This window comes from Erpetoichthys calabaricus, chromosome 15, assembly GCF_900747795.2.
Source record: "Erpetoichthys calabaricus chromosome 15, fErpCal1.3, whole genome shotgun sequence".
NCBI classification, from domain to species: domain Eukaryota; kingdom Metazoa; phylum Chordata; class Cladistia; order Polypteriformes; family Polypteridae; genus Erpetoichthys; species Erpetoichthys calabaricus.
The window spans coordinates 73,397,310-73,420,232 of NC_041408.2; the positions used below are offsets into that span (position 1 = coordinate 73,397,310).

Sequence of the window (22,923 nt, forward strand, 5' to 3'; positions counted from 1 at the left end):
TTACATTTGAACCTGAGGAGCACCAGTGTATTGGGGAGAGGGGACAGGGAATTTAAGAAAGGCCAGATGTATAACTTCATATAAAGGAATGGAGAGTAATAATATAATGCAGTTACAGAAGGTAACTTTAACATTACTATTCCACAATTAATAAGCCAAGGTAAAATTAGTAATAATTAAAAATTGCTTGCCTCAGTGCTAAACCTTTTTAGGAATGAAAAAGTGAGCTGGCGTTAAAGTATATGTAGCAGGCAAATAACTTTGATATTATAGCAGTAACAGAAACCTGAGTAATTTGGAGACATTATTTTAGAATGAAAATCTATTTATGTAAAAGAGAAACTAAATGACTTTCCAATCTGAATAATAAGTTTCATCATAATGAGAATGTTTGGATTCAATTAGGAAGCATTAGGGATGGAGACCTGATTTAAGGATTGTATTAAAGATGCCCCAGTGAAGAGGATAGCTTTGATATGCATCTTTTTTATTAATATTAAAAAAATACAATTTAGAAGAGGATATTATAGTCAAGGAAAATTTTATTACCCAAATATTACCTGGGCTAACCTTAAAATTAGCAAAGCATTCAAACAGAAGTTTCTTGGCTTAATCAGTAACTGTTTTTTAAATAGTGTGTTGAAACACCAATGAGAGGAGAAGCTCAACAGTCAAGATAGAATTCAAGGGGTAGATTAATTAAACATTTAGGATCTAGAAACCATAATAAAATAAGTTTTACCTTGTCTTAGCAGAGCTCATATTTAAAATGTAAAGCTGTCAACTTTAGTAAGACATTTTTTTTTAAGTCTAAAGAAGATGAATTGATTCAAATGTTTAAGTGTCTAATCAGTTCAGATGTGGTGGAGTGGGTTTAAAAGTATTTTATTTATGGTGCAGGAAAAGTTCATCCTCAAATTTAAAAGCAGTAAGAAATTAAGGATAACTCCACAGTGGATAAAAAAGAAGCTAAAAAAGAGTCTACAAAGATAAAAAAAAACAGTTAAATAAGGCATATAAAGCTTACAACTCCTGCACTAACTGTAGAACTTAAAATATAAGCTCATAAGAGGGCAAAAGGGATATTATGAAAGTTAAGAAGGAAACAAAGAAATACTGCAGAACAGGTGAAAGATGACCCAAAGAGAAAAGAGATTCTTCTAGCATTTTAGTAGTAATAGAACTGTCAGGGAAAAGCTGCATTAGAAACAGTATTGCAAACTGAAATGCACAGATAGTAAAATATTGAATGCTCAAACCTCGCCTTTTTTTCTGATGTTTACACATGTGAAGAAATTCATAACATCCCAACAGTACCAGGGACTGCCAAGGAAGTACTTTGTGATTGAGGAATTTTAGAGGGAAAAGTGAATTTTAGATTAAATAGACCGAAACCAAACAAATCACCAGGACCAGATAAAATTTTTCTAAAGTGCTTAAGGAGGTTAGTGACTACATATATATAGTACATAACTGATACACAACTTTTTGAAAATCATTACACACTGAGGAAAGTTCTAAAGACTGGTGGCTTGTAAATATTATACCATTTTATAGAAGGGGTGATCAGGAGGATTGAAGTAATCATAGGCTTAGCATACTTCATAGATAAAATAGTGGAAGCAATCATTAACACTAGACTCCCTGTAGCCTACGAAAATTTTTGTAATGTTGGGCCACCTTAAATTCCCTCACACCTCCTCATCAGCATCCTTGTTTTGCAAATGTGTCAATCAGCACAAGCAGCAAGCGGTCTGCTCACCCGTTCCCCACCAAAGCAGCTGAAGTCAGATGCAAAATTCTCTGAGCTGAAGTCTCTTTATCTGGGAGTGAGGTATCTGGAATTGTATAGGGTAAATAATATATCGTTATTTGGAATACAAATATTTCATCTGTGTAAATGTAGGATGACAGGAAAGAAATTTTTTTCATGTTGTAGTATTAATGAAAAATGCTGACGTGAAGTGTATAATGTGTGACGACTGAAGTCCAAATCAGTTTATTAGTAGCGGTTATCATTGCTTAATACTTAACAATGTTATTCTGTGCAGATTCTAATTGAACTGGAGACTGCCCTATTAGATGATGAGCCACACTGGTATAAACTTCAAACACATGATGTATCTTCACTACCTCTGCCTCAGCCATCACCGTACTTGCCACGGAGGCATGCACGTGGGGAAAGCCCATGCAAAAAATTACAAAGTAAGTCTTCTGCTTCTTTCCCCAAATTCTTACACAATAGACTTAATGAACAGTTTTAAATTTGTTAAGGAGGTAATGATGATGATAAGTTAGGTTTTTATTTTGTTTCAGATTCCTAATAAAAATTTGTTCTCATAATCACCAGGAGAAAAAGTAATATAAAATTAATATGTATTACTTCTCTCTGGGGAATTTGCTGATTTTGTTGTTACAATATTGACTCCTAATTTCTGATTTACTTATGATGTATTTGCCTTTACATCAAATACTCTGCATTTCCAGTAAGGTAAATGCAACATATTCTTCACAGTCAATTACAAATAACGGAAAGAAAATGAAATAGTAAATATTCCCCATATGTTAAGTACAAAAACCAATTAGAACATTAGAAAGACTTTTGATGAGAACAGGCCAATTCTTCTGCTGATTGGTTTAATTCCTCACTATAAGTACATAATGAGGAATGAGTAGTCAGGAGACATTTCAAAATATGCCTTTTGAAAAACAAAAGAAAATATTTGATGGCATTGAAAGAAATGTTGAAAATGTGGCACAATTGTGAAGCTTGCAGTACAGGTTGTCATTCAAAACTTGATATCTAAGTAAAAGCAGCATTAGTCTGTTGTTTAATTATATTAGAATGTATCTTTTTGGTCTCAATAAGCCTGACAAAACCATTCCTACCTTGAAGCAAGGTGTTGTCAGTATTGTAGGTGTTCTAGTCAGAAAAGAGTCTGAAAAACCTATGACTGTAGAAGGCAAAATGAATGCAGCAAAGTACAGATAAATCTTATGGGATTGCCTACTGCAATCTAAAGTATAAGTGGGACTTGAAAGAAGATTGTTCTTTTAGCTAAACCAGTACGTAATGCACATGATAGAGTTGAAACTTCATTTCAGTTTTCTAAAACAAAAAAGTGAGTGTTCATCACTGGTCCACTTTATTTTCAGTTTTTTTTCAATTGAAAATTGAGAATTTATATAGATTACTGTTAATAAACAATTTCCGTTCACCTCTTAAGAAATATTGAATAATTTTGAAAAGAATAAAAAAAAAAAACTAAAAGATTACCACATACAGATAAGCTGGTAGAGAGTCTTATTATAAAAGTTAATTGGTTGCAATTTCTGCCTCTACTAACATAACAGTTTGGTATTAAATACCTAAGCAAGTATTATTTACTCTTTAAGGTGTACAACTCAATAATTCAACTGTAACACAAAATGATTCCTAATTAAAGGCCTTTAAAAATACTGATATGAGTTAAAGGTCTTTCCTTTACAGCTTCACAGGTTGTGTTAATTACAAGAATTAAAGTCTATGCATTTTGATGATGGACACCATTAATCTATCTATCTATTGATTGTGTACCCAGCCAAACCTGGAGTAAAAAATGTTTAAAACTTTATTAAAAGTAATGATGTTGTTGTAAAGGAAAAACATAAACATATCAAAAACCAAACAGAAAACAAACACTATGTGCCCACCGGAGCAAGTTCCAGTCTATCACGTAGGATACCTTACCCTAATGGCCAAATGGATTATGAATGAAGGGACTGGGGAAAAATCACAAGCATCCTAAAGTTCTAAGAAAGAGAAAAGGAAAGGGTACAAGACAAAATTCTAAAAAGGACAAAATGAAAAGACCTAAAGACAAAATCTCAACAGTTGAATATACTGGTTTCTGTGCACTCCTGAACTCTATTTTCAATTAAAGGGCCAGATAAAGTAGGTGGCTCTGGTATTGCCTATACTTAATAACAAGTGGCAAGGTCTCACCCATTTCACAAAGGAGTTCTATGTTAAGACTTAATCCTCTTATTCATATTCCCCTTGTGAAGTATTTCTTTCATTTTTCTTTCTCTCCATCTCTCTTGCTTTCATTAGTGCTTCTAGACTACCTATTTGAGGTGCTCCATTCCAGCTTATATGGCACTCCACGCCGTGGTTCCCCACAATGACACTTGAACAGGGCACTTTCCAGTTATCAGTCTGTGGTCCTCTGGTGCAATACAGACCTTGTTGGGCCATCTCCTTAATATCTCTACCCACGTGCTCCATCTTTTCCTAACTCCTCTTTGTGCAGCCTGACAAACCATTACAATGTGTAATTTTGTCATTATTATTTTAAAATATTCTTTCACATTCTGAAACCTACTTAATTTAATTCAAGCTTGAATTACAAAATATTAGTAATAATGCCTTGCTATACTGTGTTTTTTTTCCTAATGTATTCTTTCTTAGCAGGATTAGATGTGATACAATAGCTTATTCCTTTAGCAATTTGTAAAATGAATTTAACATCATAAACCTGCAGCCATATGTTTATCCCATCACTATACAGGATCTCAGCGAATTGGTGATAGTGATATCTCAGATTATGATGTCGATGATGGTATTGGAGTAGTGTCAACAGGTGGGTGGGATGAATAAGCATGATTTGGGTGTTTTATGAAGCAAAGTGCAGAGCTTGAGCAGGAGGTCAGAACATAAAGTTTAAACAATAAACAAGTAAGCAAGAAAATATAACACAGGAATAAATAAAATGTAATTCAACAAGTGCAAACAAAAAATGCTCTTCCATAATGTGAAAAAGACTTGTTTTTCGATTAATATGTGAGGATTTCAAATTTTTAGAATAGGACCAGTGATATTTATCTAGTACATATTGAAAACAAAAAAGTGTTAGTGTTTCTTTTTAACTACACTATTAAATTACTGCTTTCCTGCTTAAGCCCTGCTATCAAACAAAGCTGTCTTTACTTGATACAAAATTAGGCATATTTTAATTCTTTATTTAGTGTTATGCATGTCATAAAGGGTGCCATGTTCGTATTTGTAACTCAAGCATCAAATAACTAAATTCTCTGTGTTAGTTGCATGTTTTCCCAAACTACAATAAGCATGTCAAGAACGAACATTTCATTGGCATACTATAATATTTATTATTTTCAGGATCATAGAGTGACATGGCCTCAGCAAAACAGTATGTTTTGATTTCAGTGGGTGTTGAATATCAGAGAAACTGAATTCTTGAACATTGAGGTCTTACAGCAATTTCTGCCTAATAATTAATTAATAATCTGTTTTTTTTTTTCTTTTTTGTAATATTATATGTCACCAGCAGTAGAGTATAGGTCTCATGGTAGAGAAAATAAATCCACAACACTTACTGTGCCAGAACAACAGAGAACAACACATCATCGCTCTCGATCTGTTTCTCCTCACCGAGGTGATGACCAGGGCAGGACCCGGTCACAGTTACCATGTGTGCCACTGCAGAGGTGTGTCCTTAGAAATGTCATTGATTAAATTTTTGCACTCTGTCATATGTTAAAATATGAAAAAGCATGAGTCATACAAAGGTGTATCTTTGTGTGTGTTTGGTACAGTAGTAATTTTCCCCCCCTTTGAATTAATAAATTTATTATATTTTGCTTAATATTGTGCTTACTATTTTATTTATCCAAAAAAAGTCTCTTCCTCCATTATGTGCTGTCATTAAAGTGATTTATAATTAAACAAAACCTAAGATTATTAACATTGGAGTTTAAATGGCTTCCCTTTCCAGGAGTTTAGATGAAATTCATCAATCAAGACGATCACGCTCACCAACTAGAAACCATGATGCCTCTAGAAGTCCAAAAGATCGTAGGTCTAAAGATATGGACAGTCAGTATTATGCAGAGGAAAGGTAACTTATTGTATTGCATTTTGACATTTTTGCATTTTGACCCCCATTAATAGCAGAGCTTGAGGAGCATATTTAATTTATACAAAAAAAAATCATGGAGTCAAATCATTGCTTAAAACAGTAATTATATCATTTGAAAGCTATTTTTCTAGTCATAATCATACTGTACAAAAGTGAGTGTTCAGGTCACAGGACAGGTCTTTACTGACCTTTATATTCTCTAAATTGCTGCTCAGTATTTTGTATATGCCAGGAGGTCTAAGCTTTAGATATTTTTTTTTTACTTTTGTGCTAGATATTTATTTTAGCATAAAGTTTTTAAATATGTTGTTCTGGTTAAGTACATGATGTGTTGTCACATATCTAACATTACGAAAATGTATTTATCAAAATACATCTTGACAAATACAGTGATGCGGGCCCAGCCAAAAATAACTTGTTCCTCACTTTTTCAACTATTTTTTTTTATTTTTTCAGTTGTCTATATGTTAATCCAGCATCTGAATTATAGGAAAGTATTTATATGGTCTCGCCCTTTTCAATAGCTCAGCTGCCTTACTTGTATTGTCTTTCAAATGCTGCAATGTGAGTCCCATTTTTGTGGTGCTCATACTCTTCCTTTCTTTCTGCACATGAAGGTTCATGATCATTATTATAGATCATATAAAGAATTTTATTGCAATTTCCTACCATAGTCTGTATGCCTCCTATTGTGTACATGTACAGGTATGTTGTCTAACAAATGAGAAGATATCCATTTCTTTGATGTCTTGGAGGATTCTAATGTATGTAGGCAATTCCTAGGCTCACTTAACTGAGCAGGACTTTTTTTTACATATTTGCAAGTTGTTTTACTTTGTAGTGTAGCTTGTCATTTGGCATTTATTGTCTTTATATATGTATATTAAATGCACTACAAATGTTAATCCATGATCACAATCAAAACGGTAAATAAAAAGAAAATTCAATATGAAAACATTGTGTTACATAATCTTATACTTTAATTTCATATGTATGTACTTAAGGAACTTCTTTAAAAAAAAAAAGTTCTGATACCAAAGTATGCTGTGTTTGACCTTCATTTGGAAAAGTTTTCTGTCCTGAATAAATTTTATTTTGTAGGTTTACATTTTGACAAATTCTGCAGAAACTAATCTAACTATGCATATTTAAAAAGTATATGCTGCACAAATTCTCTTGCCATTATTACCAACAAAGGGTTACTTTGACTTTTACAATAATTTTAATGAAGTGTCATAATCATCTCTAAGTTTCTTCAACCTTAAGAAAAGCAGATTGAGGACTTTCAGTATTCAGAAAGAGTTTTTTTGTGTTATGAAATATCTGCTTTAGGAATAAGAAACCAGGTGTGTTGCCACACAAGTGATATACAGAAATGTTTGCCCCCTAGATGGTGCTGATGTGTTACAAGTCTGCTGCTATTTAATAACACTTGCTGTTTTGATTTTAACCTAATGAAAATATTCCTAAGTAAGGTACTGAAATTAATGTAACAGATCATACTGAATGGTGTAAACTGTTTAAAAATGAAATGAGTATTTAATGTATTTATATCATATAGCTTTCAGCCTTACTGTAGCAAGATAGATTTTTGATTTTTTATCCTTTCTTTTTGCATTCACTAATTCGTTAATATACATTTTCTTTTTTTTTTTGTTAAATTTTTCATTATTTTTTTTCTTTTTAATCTATGTCACATCATTCATATTATCTGTGCAGTGAGTTCCTCATGCTACCCAGAGCAAAGAGAGGGAGAAGTGCAGAATGCCTGCATACTACCAGGTAAATACTGTAATATAACACATGCTGCTTTGGGTTTTTTGCTTTTTTCTCCAGCTCATTCTGTTTTAAATACATCATCAAAACTCATTTATGGTGTCATTCAAAACACAGATCCACATGCTTTAATTTATAGGTCGAGTTCATTTTTAAAACTTTATCATTTTTATAAAATACTGAAAACTTACCATCCCACTTGATTCTTTTAAGCTTCTCATAAGAGTTTTTGTCTTTATAACTTTTTAAAATTTGTAACATGTTCTTTCTTTATTGGAAGCTTGCAGTAATGTTCAAAGATATCGCTTACCTTTATTTTCATAAGTCTTGTTCAATTTTACTAACTGTTTTCTCCAGTGCTGCATGTTGTAGAAAACTTCAGACATTCTTTAATTACAGCACCTAGCAGAAGACCAGCAATGCTTTTTGATTATTTCAAAAATAATGAAACTCGTCTATGAAGATGCTAGTTCGTTTCAGAAGGGCTTTTGTTATGAAATGTATCATTTACTGGAACATATTTCATTTTGATTTTACTAATCTAGATTTATATAGTCCAAGAAAATAGAATTTGTCATAACCTTATAATAATGGGACAGAATATGGGAACAATAAAAACCTGGCTGGGACTCAGTTTCCTTCACATTTGCATGTTCTCCTCATGTGAATTTCCACTCTTTAGTCCAGTTTGCTCATACTTAACAGTGACATGAAGTCAGAATGAATTTTTACAGGTATATGTAGATGTGCCCTGCGATACACTTGTCTTGTCCACTTTTATTTATTAACTTATTCCTCATGTTGGCACAGTAAGGTTGGTAGGGTAGTTTTCCTTGACTCTATACTGAATAAGTGCATTTAGAAAATGTGTAGATTATTTATTATGCATTGATTAAGTGTGGTTATACATGGTGCATGGGTGTGCACTGTTATTGTTCTTCCCAGAATTAGGTCAAGACACCCCCTTTCTGTTGGAACAGGCTCAATGCTGTATGATTTTGGAATTAACCTTCCCTTTTTAATTAATTTTTTAACAAATTTATCAGTTATGATTATATATTACAATTAGATTTTAACACTTGAATAACTTTTTTAAATAATTGTATTCAGTTGTCGTGATCCCCATCAGAACAAGCATTTTACACATAAAAAAACAAAAACACAAAGTATAACAGATGTATTATGCCTCTGTGTTATGTCTGTTCTAAAGAGGCTGTAGTTTAACCTGACTAAGTTAAGATTGTTTGAGGTTGTTTAAGATATTAATGGCTTAAGTAAAATATATTTATTAGCAGTACTGTAGTATGCCTTATTATTTTTCTTTATTTCCCATATTTTGTTATTTGCTGCACTCTTCTGTTTTATTTATTTATTGGGTTTTGGTTTTTTAATGTGTTTGCATGTCTCTTGACCAAACTAAGGAACACACTTTGGTACAGTAAAACATTACCTCCCCGGATGCCACTTTTAGTAAATGGAATTCACAAAAACATATACAGGTAAGATATATGAAACTCGGATTATACTCAGGAAGATTTCCATTTTTTTCCCCAAAAACTGTCCTTTACATTGCCATTTTGTAGTACACTTATACATATTCATCAGTTAAATCTCCAGAAGTATGTGATTTCCATCAATGCTCCTTCATCATTTCATGCTGTTATTTTTTGGTTTATCCTTTAATGTGTGGCATTTGTGAATAATGGTTACAAACAGTAAAATTAGGTTGTATCAAGTACAGTTAAAACAGTAAGATTATCCAATAGAGATTTTGTAAAATGCTTTATGATAGTATTTATGCTAATTTCAATATAAAAAAATACATCATTGTAATATATCTATATACAGAATTATTAATTAACCAAACCTTCATGTGTTTAGTTTGAGGAAAATCAAACTTTCTCTGAAGGCTACTATTTATATAACTGAACAAACAGCAAAACAAATTACCAAACTGCTTTAACACTAGAATTACCAAAGCCTACGAAAAAACTTGTAATCCCGAGCCACCTTAAATCCCTTTGCACGTCTCCATTAGCATCTTTTGTGATGTAAATGTGTCGATAAGCACAAGCAGCCTGCTATCCCATCCCCCTGCCCACCGCCGCAGTTCAATTCACAAAGAAGGTTCTCAGTGCTCAGTGTTTATCTTGGAGTGAAGTGCTGTAGTTGTAGAGGGTAAATAATATATCGTCATTTGGAATACATACATTTCATGTGTGTTCCATGTCTGCAACAAGCTATGTAAACACATCATTAAAACAAAAACAAATATCAAAAAGGTACAAGTATATCAAAACAAGTGTGCTTTTATTCAAGAGTATAACTGCAGAAAAAGAACTCGCGTTAAGGTGTAACATTGACACGCACCTAATAACAACCACTTTGGTGGTGTAGCGGTAAGAACGTCTGACACGTAATCAAGATGTTCGTGGTTCAATCTTAGATGCCTCCATTTTGAGTAGTGAGCTGCTCTTATTCTTACTATTATAGAATAAAAACATATATTTGATTTGAGTCTATAACAGCCGGTGTAAATTTATGGTACTTGTAAAAGTTACCTTTTTTTTAATTCAGTTTTTTTCTCTTAGTCACGTTCACGTTCCCGCTGATCTGACACTGATAGTTTTCAAATAAAGATGTGCTATAACAGAGGTGAACTCAGATGAGTATGAGGTTTCTACATCGGAGAAAGAGAACAGAAGACCTCCCTGCAAGAAATGTCCACTCACACATAAGAACAACACAGCTGCACCAGGCATAAAGGTGAAAGATGGCACTGTTTGGATGCAGCAACAGGTCGGGTGTCATCCTGCCAGGCAGTCTGCCCCACAGGTGTCCTTCAGAGAAAAAAAGCAGGGCTTACAGAGCTTAATAATGTATTGTGGAAAGTCCTGTTTCTGATTATGTTTTGTGATGGTTGTTACATGAAAAACATTTTTATGTTACTTATATAAAAGCCAGATCAAATGTTATTTACCTTGATTTTTTTTCTTACCTTCCCACAGCATAAAGTCACAAGTAGACTGTAGAGCTTCCTGTGTTTTATTGACTCGGGCATGCTCACACATTACATGTGTACTGAAGTGACTTTAGCTGCATATGCATATGACCAGTAATTTCCAATAAGTTGCATTATGGAAAGTTGGAAATCAAATTACTTGGTACCATAGGGTATTGTGAGAGTTTAACAACTAAGCTTGCAGGAAATCTATACCTAACTCACTGTTGATTGTAGTTTCCAATGTTGTCATCCATGGTGAAAATTTCATAGGTCTTTATTCAAAATTTATCTTTTAAAAGGCCAATACAAGCTGACTAATTATTGTGGAAATATGATGAGACTTTAATTTCTGTTCTTAAATTGTTATTTTATATGATTTAGCTGGGCCAACCACACACCAGTGGCAGTGGTATGGAATGATTATGAAATCAACTGTCGGTGTATAAATACATTTTTCACCTAATACATGAATAATAGGTGTTTGGTAGTATCTGTAACAATCAGTCTAGCTCAACCATTACACTTTACATTAAGAAAACATGTAACATTCGTTTATGTGTCACTACTAATAACTCAGCATTTCATGTTTGCCCCCTAATACAGGGTAAAAATAAAAAGTTTGTTTTATAAAAAAAGTGCTTGTGCTACTTGCAAATTGTATAAACAGAGGAAAGATACTTTTCATTTATCTGAAGCTGCTGTCACATTACACTACTTCTAGTCTTTGGGTATGTCAGACTGCAGTTGCTAATTTAAACACTGGACCATATCAATTTGCACACCTGAAAATCACTGGCCATGTCAGATTTAATGATTCTGTGCTGAATTTCCAGCAAAGTCTTCCTCTGCCCTTTTAGTGTCAGTCAGTAATGTGTTGAGTGATGGAGCAGTGCTTTTCAAGACCTGTCTGATTTTGCTCGAGCAAGTCGTGGACTAGATGCAGTGAGTTACTGGCTATATCACATTAGGTGACCAACAATCACAGGAGCATGCTGCTAACTGCCTCCGACTCTTAAATTGTGTAAATGAAGGCTACAACTTAAAATCACTGGAAATGTCATCAAATCTGACATGGCCTTTAGATTCTTGACAGTTAATTTTAAAATCAAACATATTTCATGATGCACTATTAAAGAAAAAAATCAACGCTGTCTCCATTACATTAACATTTTCATTAAAGAAAGCACTTTGGCATGTGACGATCCAAACTCTTGATGCTAAGGTATGCTAATGTGCAGTACAGTATATGTCACAGAATAGATGTGCATGAAAATACACTAAATGTAGCATATGGTGCAATTAAGATCGCAAAGCATTATTAATGCTAGTAGTGGACATTTGTTAATGAATTACATTAAAAAGTGAAACAACAGTGTTGAGCAGCCACCAATTCTGTGGATTTCCATCTAGAAGCAACAACAGTTTTAGCTGCTACAGTAACCAGTGTGAAGTCCAAACATCAGAATGCACTAAAGAAACTGAAGAGGGTGCTGTATGTGCATGGATGTACTCCAGTTGGTACAAATGAATTATTAAATGAAGGATATGCCACCTTTGTGTGAAACCAAGTCTTCTCTCAACTAAGCATCAGTACTGAATGGCATAAGTCATACCTGACCCAAGACTGTGTTTACAAGATCTTATGGGAGGTGTACGAAATAGAATTTTTAATCAATTTGTAAAAGCTAGAGGACTCAAGTGGAAACAAGAAAGAAGAAAAATTAAGAACATTTAACCAGGACAGAGACTCTTTGATTTAATTGTAAATGCAGAGGTAGTTTGAGGTAGATTTTTTTTTTTTGCACAATGAATATAGATCTATCTCCAAATATCTAAATTGTTTGTTTAAAGGAATGCTGATAGAAATATGATGAATAGGGCATTTAGAATTAAGTGGGAACAGTACAGGTTTAATCCAAATAATCTTATATCCAGCAGTTTTTCCAGGATTATTTTAAAAAATTAAGGTCTGAAGAATATCAGATGGAGCATCATTCAAGATTAACAGGATATCATCTGCATGTAGAGAAACGTCATGCTTCAGTAGTTTAAAGATGCATCGCAATTGTCAGCATATTGCTCTGTTCTTAACGTACCTGTGACATCTGTACATGTATGTTGGAAAAAAATTCCATAAATAATATGCTTCTTGTTAAGTATTAACCCATTTATGCCGAAGGTTGAAATTTTTGAGTTTGTTTATGAAATTCACATATGTTGCATAGAAAAATATAAGGAACAAGAATTTGAAGAGAAAAAATTTTATTACATTCCATTGTTGAGTTATGTGGCGTTCCAAAATTGGAACACTAGGCACATCCACTTCTTACATTATGCATAACATATGTTACTCCAACGTGACTGTCGTTCCAATAATGGAACACGAGGCATAAATGGGTTAAAGTGGGCAAAGGTTTTACTAGGTTGCATACATTCATTTTCATTTTGATTTTATACCAAAATAGAAGAGGCAGTAGAACTCAGGTGCCATTTCATTTATCAGTTTTATTGTATTGTAGAAATTTTGTTTGCCTTATTACTCATCTCATTTTGTGAATTATTTGCATATTATCTTAACATATACTGATTAGAAAACTTATGAGGTCATTGTACAAGTATTTAGTTGCAGTTTAGAATTTTAATTTAGTAGCCTAAACCTGCTTACTTTTCTCCTTCACCTATAGGTTAATTGATAATTCCATCCATCCATCCATCCATCCATTTTCCAACCCGCTGAATCCGAACACAGGGTCACGGGGGTCTGCTGCAGCCAATCCCAGCCAACACAGGGCACAAGGCAGGAACCAATCCTGGGCAGGGTGCCAACCCACTGCAGGACACACACAAACACACCCACACACCAAGCACACCTATGTTAATTAGCACATGTTAATAAGAATTTCACTGTACTCTGTCCATGTGACAATAAGGACCCTATTAACCTACTGTATATATATGCTCAAATTCAATTCTGCTTTACAATACTTCAGTCATTTCTCAGCCACTAGAGGTCACACAAGATTTCACTTTCTGTAGTTATTTTTCTCAGGTCAGCCTTTTAGCAGATTAATGATATGTGGCCTCAAGTATTCAATATAAAATAATTAACAAAGTGCTGTATTACTGTAGTGGTTTATTGAAAATGATCAGATTTCTGTGCTTAATAATACCTGTACATAGAACACATGTAATAATGATTATTGCCATTTTTTTAGCTTCAAGTTTTTTTAACAAGTTGTTACAGTGCTTGTTGAGTACCATTATCACTTTTGTGGTAGTAATCATATTGCATGCTTGAACCAAATTAGTGCAGTAGTGTTTCAGCAACATCAACACACAAAGTCACATTGTGTTAATAAAATCCCATAAACACACACATACAACAGTACTTTTCATAAAGTCTAACAACCATAAAACTGCACATTTCAATTTCCTGCAGCTGCAGAGTAACTCTGGATAGAGCCTCAAATCTGATAAGGTAATTGCTTACTGAGGTACAGAATCAGGTCACGTTATGATTTGCTTGGTATAATATTAGCTTTGAAGAATTTCTACATCTCTAATTTAGCAAAGCAAGTTGTGTTTCATTATTAAAGTTATTGTATTTTTTAAATTATGGACATGTTTTTGGATGATGCTGTATTATACTTAGAATCTTGCAAAATTAGCTTGTTTTATGCAGTATATCAGCCCAACTCCCCTGGAAATATTGTGCTATACAGTAGATAAAGAAAAAAAAATGTAATGTTTGCAGTACTGAAGCCAAAGTTGGGCATGAATGGGTGATCATTCACCAACACGGTGTTCCCGCCCACACAATCAATTTTCAAATTTTAAAATATATATCATATATATTTTATGTAAAACAGTTTTGATATTTATGTTAGTTGGAGTCTTTGAATTTGTGTGCTTGTGTCTTTTAACATTGTGTGCGTTACTGAGCAGGGTTTTATTAGAAAATCGTCCTCATTTGGCCGCTGATGGTCAAGTTCCACAAAGTATCTTATCTGCTTGAAATTTTATTCGCCCACCTAATTTCATATATGCCCACCCACCAACAAATTACTTGCTAAATTACTGAATGTATGTAAAAGATGCAATTGCAATAATTTACCAAATATTTTATTTTTTGACACATTGCCATAATAATGGGCTTACATTAATAATGGTTTGCAGTATGTTTACTGACACACACATAAAACATGAGGCGATAAAACTGCATTTATCATCAATCTAAAGTCAAAACTGAAGTTCAGCTCAGATCTTGAATAACCAGATACCTTCATTTGAACACCTTAAATATTATATCCAATGCCTATACTTCTCCCAGAAAGTCTAAATCCTGCAGATATGGTGTATTCCATAAAAGTGTCTCTGCAGTTCAGAGTGTAAGTAGAGCATTAGAACATGAGAACAATTTAAACGAGAACAGGTCTTTCAGTCCAATAAAGCTTGCCAGTCCTCCACTTAGTTCTTCTAAAGAAAACATCAAGTCTAATTTTGAAAGTCCCTAAAGTCTTACTGTCTATCGCATTACTTGGTAGATTATTCCAAGTGTCTATGATTCTTTGTGTAAAGAAAAACTTTCTAATGTTTTGCCCTTAACAAGTTCCCAACTGTGTCTCCCTGTGTTTTTCATAACTTATTTTTAAATGCTGTAACAGTCTCGATCCACTGTACTAATCCCTTTCATAATTTTAAATACTTCAATCATGCCTCCTCTTAATCTTATTTTGCTTAATCTGAAAAGGCTTGGCTCTTGACAAGACAGAGATGACAGTTCTGTCTCACAATTAAAAGAATGCAAACATATCTTCCTCTTGAAAGGGGTGCGTGTCAGGAGCACAGAATGTCACATAGATAGAGAAAACAATCTCTAGCAAACAAATCAATAGGGCTGTTTGGCTTTTAAGTATGCAAAGCACCGCGGCACAAAGCTGTTGAAGGCGGCAGCTCACACCCCCTCCGTCAGGAGCAGGGAGAGAGAGAGAGAGAGAGAGAGAGTGAGAGAGAGATAGAGAGAGAGAGAGAGAGTTTGTTTTTCAGTCAAAAATCAATACGTGCCCTTCGAGCTTTTAAGTATGTGAAGCACCGTGCAGCATGTCGGAAGCAGCTGCACAAAAGATAGCAACGTGAAGATAATCTTTCAGCATTTTTAGACGAGCGTCCATATCGTCTAGGTGTGCGAACAGCCCTCCTGCTCAATCCCCATATGTCAGGATCACAGATAGCGCAAGAGAGAGAGAAAAGTAAGCAATCTAGCTTCTCAGCCATCTGCCAATAGCGTCCCTTGTATGAAATCAACTGGGCAAACCAACTGAGGAAGCATGTACCAGAAATGAAAAGACCCATTGTCCGCAGAAATCCGCGAACCAGCAAAAAATCCGCGATATATATTTAAATATGCTTACATATAAAATCCGCGATGGAGTGAAGCCGCGAAAGGCGAAGCGCGATATAGCGAGGGATCACTGTATACAATCAGTTAGCAAGAGACTAGAATTACCATAACTTTAATTGAAAAGAGAAAGAAGTAAAGTACCTAATTTCTAAAGTTACAGATTAGTCAGCTAATGTTGACTTTCAAGACTCCTTAATTATCAAGACACTCACTGCTTTTAGTAGAATAATAAATCTTGAAAAAATTAAATCCCAAAAGGTGTTTGGCTCAGTAAGAATATAAACAAATGTATAATATTGCTCAATTCTGAACAGATAGTTTTTTTAAACTATTACACGAAGCCTGAAAAGAAATTAAAGAACTAAGTGGACCAGAATCACCACAGTTTCAGGAATAGGCTACAGTGCCTTAAACTCAGTTATTAATAATACACTTAGAAACAAGAAAGGGAAATGAGCCATAGTTAAACCTTAACTTATTTGGATTTGTAGATCAAACCCAAAATGGATCATTAGAGGGAGAGCACATACAAAGATTGTCCCTGAAATGGATATGGGGAAAAGATCAAATGTCATAAAGGAGGTTGATCCTGAGTCACAAAACATGACATTTATGTGTATTGAACTATTTGCTTAAATAAAAGGCTGGTGTCTGAAACTTGGTTAAACATGAAAACTAGCTTAAAACACAGATATGGACATTTTATAATTTTAGGAAAAATGAAGAGAAATGAAACATAAATTGAGAAATAACAAATCTATGGTTTAACACTGTGGAATGGTATTTATTAATGATTTGTTGAAAAGGTCATTTCAGCATTCATTAATCCCATAAGAAAGGGCCAGTCAAATAGCAGTTGTGATAATAATGGTGCTGTTTATACTTCTATATGTGTTTCCTTAAGCTTAAACTATATAATCCTTGATATCACTCTTTATAAATAATAAGTTTTGAAGTATGCTCACAATATACCTATTAACCCATTCAAATAAAACTTATAGTTCCCATTGTGCTCTTTGAAACAAACAGATTGTATTGCAAGTTTTGGTTTATGTTACATTTTTGAATTATTTTGAACTGTACTTGATGCAATAATTTTTAAAAACAAATTGTTTTTAATTTAAACATATTGTATTTGCATATGAAACTAAGTCATAAGGCAAGGACATTTCCATTTATCTATATATACTGTAGTGCAATACATTTGTAGTCCTATTCCTTAAACTTAAGCTTTCCTTCACCTCATACAATCTTGTGTCCTTCATTTACTTTTTTATTTACCACCACATGACATTATAGTTAACTAGTGTATTTATTTCACATAATTACAGAATGTAGATTAACCTTATAAAATAAATTGCTTTACCTTTAAAATTTAGCCAATTCCATTCATTTGCATTTTCCTTATGTGTGGTGGTGTTTGGATTTTTTTTTTTATCATGGCTTATTGAGTTATGTTTTTGTTGGTCTTTTTTGTGAAGCTCCACTTTGCCTGCATGTTTAAAGACCAAATCTTTGCTTAGACAGCATATACCTGAACAGAGACAATCATCATCTCCGAGAATTTTGAGATTTACTGACCGAAAAACTATTAGGTAAGCTTTAACCTTGTCTGCTGCTGAGATAGAAATCATCATTAAAATGTCTGACAGGTTCAAAAGGTCAGCAGTTTGACTTAAGGTCTTGCTTTGTTACCTACCTTTCAATTGGAATATCTATAAATGATGCAGGAACTGCTGCTAAGTTGAAGATAATCACTTAAGAGCGCTGTAACCTGGAATATTTGACAGTTAACACTATGCAGTATATTTAAACAAATTTTCCACCATATTGCAGCTGTCCTTCTTTGCAATATTTCTCTTCCAAAGTAACATTTTCGTAGGGAACAAGATGATAAGTCTTCAAAAAGTTCATTAAAGTTGTTTTATATACATAGTAGAGGGCAAGTCTAAAGTTTTAATCTTTCTCTGCCAGCCATGTATTTGACCTTTGCAATGAGAGTTTTATTTTAATTGAATACTCTTTACATTTCAAAACTTAAAATATCATTCTCAAAGCAGCATAATCAAAGTCAGTGTCACATGAAACAGAAGCCTAACCCAGCCTCAGTGGGTGCAAGGCAAGAAACTACACTGGGCAAGATGGCGGTCAATCACAAAGCCTATTCGTGCACACAACTACATTTGCATGGGGCCAGTCACCAGTTAATGAAACACACACACAGACATGCACATCTTCTCGGATATGAGAGGAAGACCAGAATACCTGTAGGAAAACCCTTAGAGATTTTATTAAAATGTGCAAACTCCAACTGGAAAATGACCAGGTACAGAAAGCAGACCCTGTACAATAGGTATATGGGGCACAAGTACTAACCACTACACACCAAAATGCTCTTCAAACCATAAGAGAATTATCTTAATTATGTGACACTCTGCAACAACAACTGACAAGTTAAATCACTGGCATCATTAGGGGCAGGTTTCTGGGACTTAAGCCACTGAACTCTGGCTTCTTGGCTTACCCGTAGACTCTTCGATCTGATATCCATATAATCAGGGGTGGGGTAAATCTACTAAAACTAACAATGTGCCTGTGTCCCTTTTGCAGGCTTTTGCCTTTTGTAATTCATCATGATAAATAATAATTGCTTAACCTCCTGTTAATACCTGAAATGTTTAACAATATATACTATGCATTTAACATGTTTCCTTCCATCCTGGTCATATCTGTCCTGCCTTGCAATATTTTTCCCATCAAAGTAACACTTGGTAGGAAGTTAGGTAGTATAGTAAGGTATTCAGAAGGTGTACAGAGTTTATCGTTCTATATATTGGACAGACGATGCCAAGTTGCAAACCAAAAATGTTCAATTTTAATATTAATATTATTACTCTGTCAGCCACATATTTGACCCTGCCAGTGCTGAGGTATCACCCGCTACACTTGGGTCCCAATCCAGGTGGTTCATCATGTGGTGACGCACCATCAGCACATGCTCCCAATATATTGAAATTTAATTGTTTTACTATAAACTGTTTACCTTTTAAATCAAAACGTGTATTGTGTAATTAAATGACCATTACATGTAGAAAAGTAGAGCTGACAGATTATATGGCTTGTCTCAAGTTCTTTTGTATTAATATTTCATCCATTTTCCTTTGTCTAAATTATGTTTTTGTACTGTATACAATAATAACTTTCAGGTAAAAAAAAAAAAAATCTCAATAAAAATTCATTGTTAAATGAAAACACTAGAAAACCTGAGGCAATGAATGTGTTGATATTTTGTTTATGTCATTAAGCAAAATGAGTAAGCACCATAGTGTTATTTCCAGTTGTATAATTAACAGCGTTAGTGACTCTGTCATATAGCTATCTGCATTAGTGACCATATATCAGATACCAGCAGGTGTCTTTTTGGCAGCAATGCAGTCACTGTAACTTGAAATATTCCAATTGTGTGGCTTGTGAAAGATGATTTTACTGCATTTTTATATCTAATATTGGACCAAATTGCTACTAAATGTGGCAAACAATAAGCATCACAATAATGACCAAATAATATAGCACTTTAGAGCAACAAAAAGGTAAAATTACTTTAGTGAATAGTCATGCAAAATGCTTTAGTTTATTACAGGGATATTTGGCCCAGTTTCACAATGAGTCTGTATTCATAACATGTTTTTTTAGAAAAAATTTTAGTTGTGCATTGACTCATTTCACTTTTTAAGTTTCTGTCATTTGTTATAATTACATGGTTTATGATTTTCAATCTAACATGTTATTCCTTTTTTTTTCTTTCTCTTTTCTCTACTACCGTTGGACACTGGCACTAGTGATCTACAGCCTTCTCTTGACAGGGTTAGAAGTGCTAGTACCAACTGTTTGAGACCAGATACTAGTTTCCATTCACCAGAACGAGAAAGGTATACAGAAAAAGACTTTTCAATCTATTTTTTCTTTACTGGTGCTTTTATTATTTGCTTATTTGAACAGTTGACAGTAGTTCTAGCCGTTTTTATTTTCTAGTAAATCGGCTTCTGTGTGCTTAATTATTTTAGCTTCTATAGAGTGCTTCACTTTGGTTATGGATTTTTCCAACACTGAACATTTTAGATCTCAGAATGTAGTTAATTCATCTTCACAAATCTCTTGAATAAACGTTTAATGTTGAAAAAGCTCATGTTTTAGTCTGCCAATGCTTTATTACTCAAAAACATTATCTAGAAACTGTAGGTTACACTAGTTTTAAGTTAAATGAGGCAGAAGAAAATAATTTAATTGAAATTAATGTTCACGATATATTGACAAATATATCTTTCTGCTCAATACATTGTAAATAATAATTTTAGTACGTTTTATGTACATCCTGAATATCTCATTGGTTATTCTAAGGTGAACAATTTTAGATATGAAGTACTTATGTAAATAGGATAATAATATTGATTTAATTATTTAGAACAGTCAATATTTATCCTTTTTGTTATGTAACATGTTTTGTGAGTCTTGTTTCATTGTAGTGGATATAACTGTAAGTCTAATGAATTTAAATTAAGGATAGTAGTTTTTTTGCTCTTGTTTAAAATAAATATATTTAAAGGGGAATTTTGATACAGGTATGAGTTATTTTGAACTTATCACTTAAGCAGATTGTCTTATTAGTTAGGAACTTGTCTGCATTTTAATACAGTTGAGATTACACAGCGTTTGAGTGAACAATAATGACTTCAGCAACAGATGAAAGCAAAGGTTTTCACAGAAATACAGTGAAAAATCAGTTCATTTAGCAAATCGTGTCAGTCCCATTTTGAGGTGAAGTTGTATTCAGTTATGAAGTAGAATTAAGGAGCTGATTGTGTGACCCAGGCGACAACTTTGCTTTCTAATGAAGAAGCCTTATTTTGCAGATTGGACCTTCCTCTCTTGAGCCTCAGTACACATTCATTTACTCAATAATATCCACATGTAAACATTTTCCTATTAAACATTATGAATACCAGAATTTTATTTTAATATATAGGAATTTTACTATATTGTTGACATTTTTTCACTCAGTCATTTGTCTTTCAATTTTTCAAATCAGTCATTCAATGCATGTATCTCCACCTTGTGTACAATTCATTGTAAATCCCATTACTAAATATGGGATTGACCATTTGAAAGAATGTTCAGGTGAGAGGGATGATGAACGTTTTTGATTCTTATGGAGCAGTTACTGTCTTTACACTGCTAATTTAAATGTTTTGTGTTAATAGTAGTATTCTATTGAGGCTTTCCGCTTTTAGTTAAAATATCATAAATGGTCTACTGAAACTTCAGTGGCCTGGAATGCTAAAAAACAGAGATAAATTATAACCATAACTAATATCTTGTACTAAAGTATATTCTATTATTTTTAATTTTTTATCAAAAGGAAAGGAGTTTTTTTAACGGTCTGTTTTGTTATCAAACTAATTGTATGTTTTAATTGGAGCTGAGTATTTCATTATCATGTAGCCTAGAAAACACAACACAAGCACAGCTGGAGGAATAAACAACAAAAATTTTCAAGTTTTAGTCAAATAAAAATAAAAATCCTAAATTAGGAAAAACGTCAAATATAGCAAGATGTCTATTATGCATTTTCTGTATTTGTTGTTATATGTTTGATGGGATTGACCGTGTGCTATATGCTGTAAATATCAAGATTAACACCTGCGAGGAAATAAAAAAAGTACAGGGTATAAGCATAACTAAAATATTTTGCAATTTTTATGCAGATGTTTTTTAGTTAATATTTAATTTTATTTTGGTAAATCTCTTTCCTTAAACAGTAAAATTTTAGGGATTTTAACCAGTTAATGTATTTAAATTATATGATATATCTTTAAGGATTTTTAGAAAATGCATTCTCTAACAGATTTCCTTATCTTAAGCCCCATCTAATTTTTGTTTTAGAATTTTGGTTTAACTGATTCTGTCTTTCTTGTCTCATTCATGGGGCAAGCAGGAATAGATGTTCTCAATCACTGGATAGGAGACGGCCTACTAGCCCCAGGATTTATATCCAGCATGCTTCCCCAGAAGATGACAGGTATTCGTCAAGATCTCTTGTAACTTAAGGAGCGTGGCAGGGCATTCTCTGTTTCTATCAGGAAGTAAACTTTCTCATTTACATTAGACATAATCCTGGATTTTTTTTTTTAATCATGCGGCATAAGAATCTGTTGTTTTGCCATCTCATCTAGGTGTCATTTGTCTGTCTGTCTTAGTGTTTTGTACTGACAGCACATGGCCTTGATTTACTAAGCACTTTTACCATAGGGGTTTTACGATTGTAAAGAATCTTCAAATTGTTATGATAAAATAATAATGCAAACACATCTATTAACATGTATTTCAATTTTTGAAAGCCTTTTTTAATATAATTTTTTCAGTGTTCAGTAATTCAGCCATGCTGTTTGGTAACCATGTATCTTAATAATGCAGCAGGTCTAGCCTAAAGTTTAATATAACATCTAAAGAACTATATCATCATGAAAAACTTTCTTTTATAAATAATGTATAATCTAAACAATGTTTTGATGTTTATACAAGTGTTTGCAGCATTTCTCATTCACAAGACTACTTTTTGATGGGGAAAATAAGGATATGCATTTTGATGGTTTGCTTGGTAAATGCAATGTACATACTTTATTTTAATGGGTTTTTGATTTGGTACCAGGGGCTCAGTTCAGTAAAGCAATGACAATAAAAAGGATTTTAAAATTACTGCAAATAACAACTCATTTTAACAACACAAGGACAGTCAAAAAAATAAAAGCAGTTTAGATTAATAT

General features: G+C 33.3%; 1 protein-coding gene across 36 annotated transcripts in view; it reads left to right on the forward strand.

Moving 5' to 3' along the window:
- rims1b (regulating synaptic membrane exocytosis 1b) overlaps nucleotides 1-22,923 on the forward strand; it is a 459,598-nt gene that overhangs the window by 336,625 nt on the left and 100,050 nt on the right. For 6 of the 36 annotated variants that reach the window (XM_051919562.1, XM_051919565.1, XM_051919570.1 and 3 more), the window contains 9 exons: nucleotides 2,052-2,205; nucleotides 4,551-4,622; nucleotides 5,331-5,490; nucleotides 5,778-5,900; nucleotides 7,641-7,703; nucleotides 9,119-9,196; nucleotides 17,584-17,697; nucleotides 19,942-20,031; nucleotides 22,092-22,178. In XM_051919562.1, the coding sequence (XP_051775522.1) occupies nucleotides 2,052-2,205; nucleotides 4,551-4,622; nucleotides 5,331-5,490; nucleotides 5,778-5,900; nucleotides 7,641-7,703; nucleotides 9,119-9,196; nucleotides 17,584-17,697; nucleotides 19,942-20,031; nucleotides 22,092-22,178 (941 nt within the window). The remainder of the gene's footprint in view (nucleotides 1-2,051; nucleotides 2,206-4,550; nucleotides 4,623-5,330; nucleotides 5,491-5,777; nucleotides 5,901-7,640; nucleotides 7,704-9,118; nucleotides 9,197-17,583; nucleotides 17,698-19,941; nucleotides 20,032-22,091; nucleotides 22,179-22,923) is intronic. The other 30 variants (XM_051919564.1, XM_051919569.1, XM_051919572.1 and 27 more) reach the window with 19 other exon arrangements.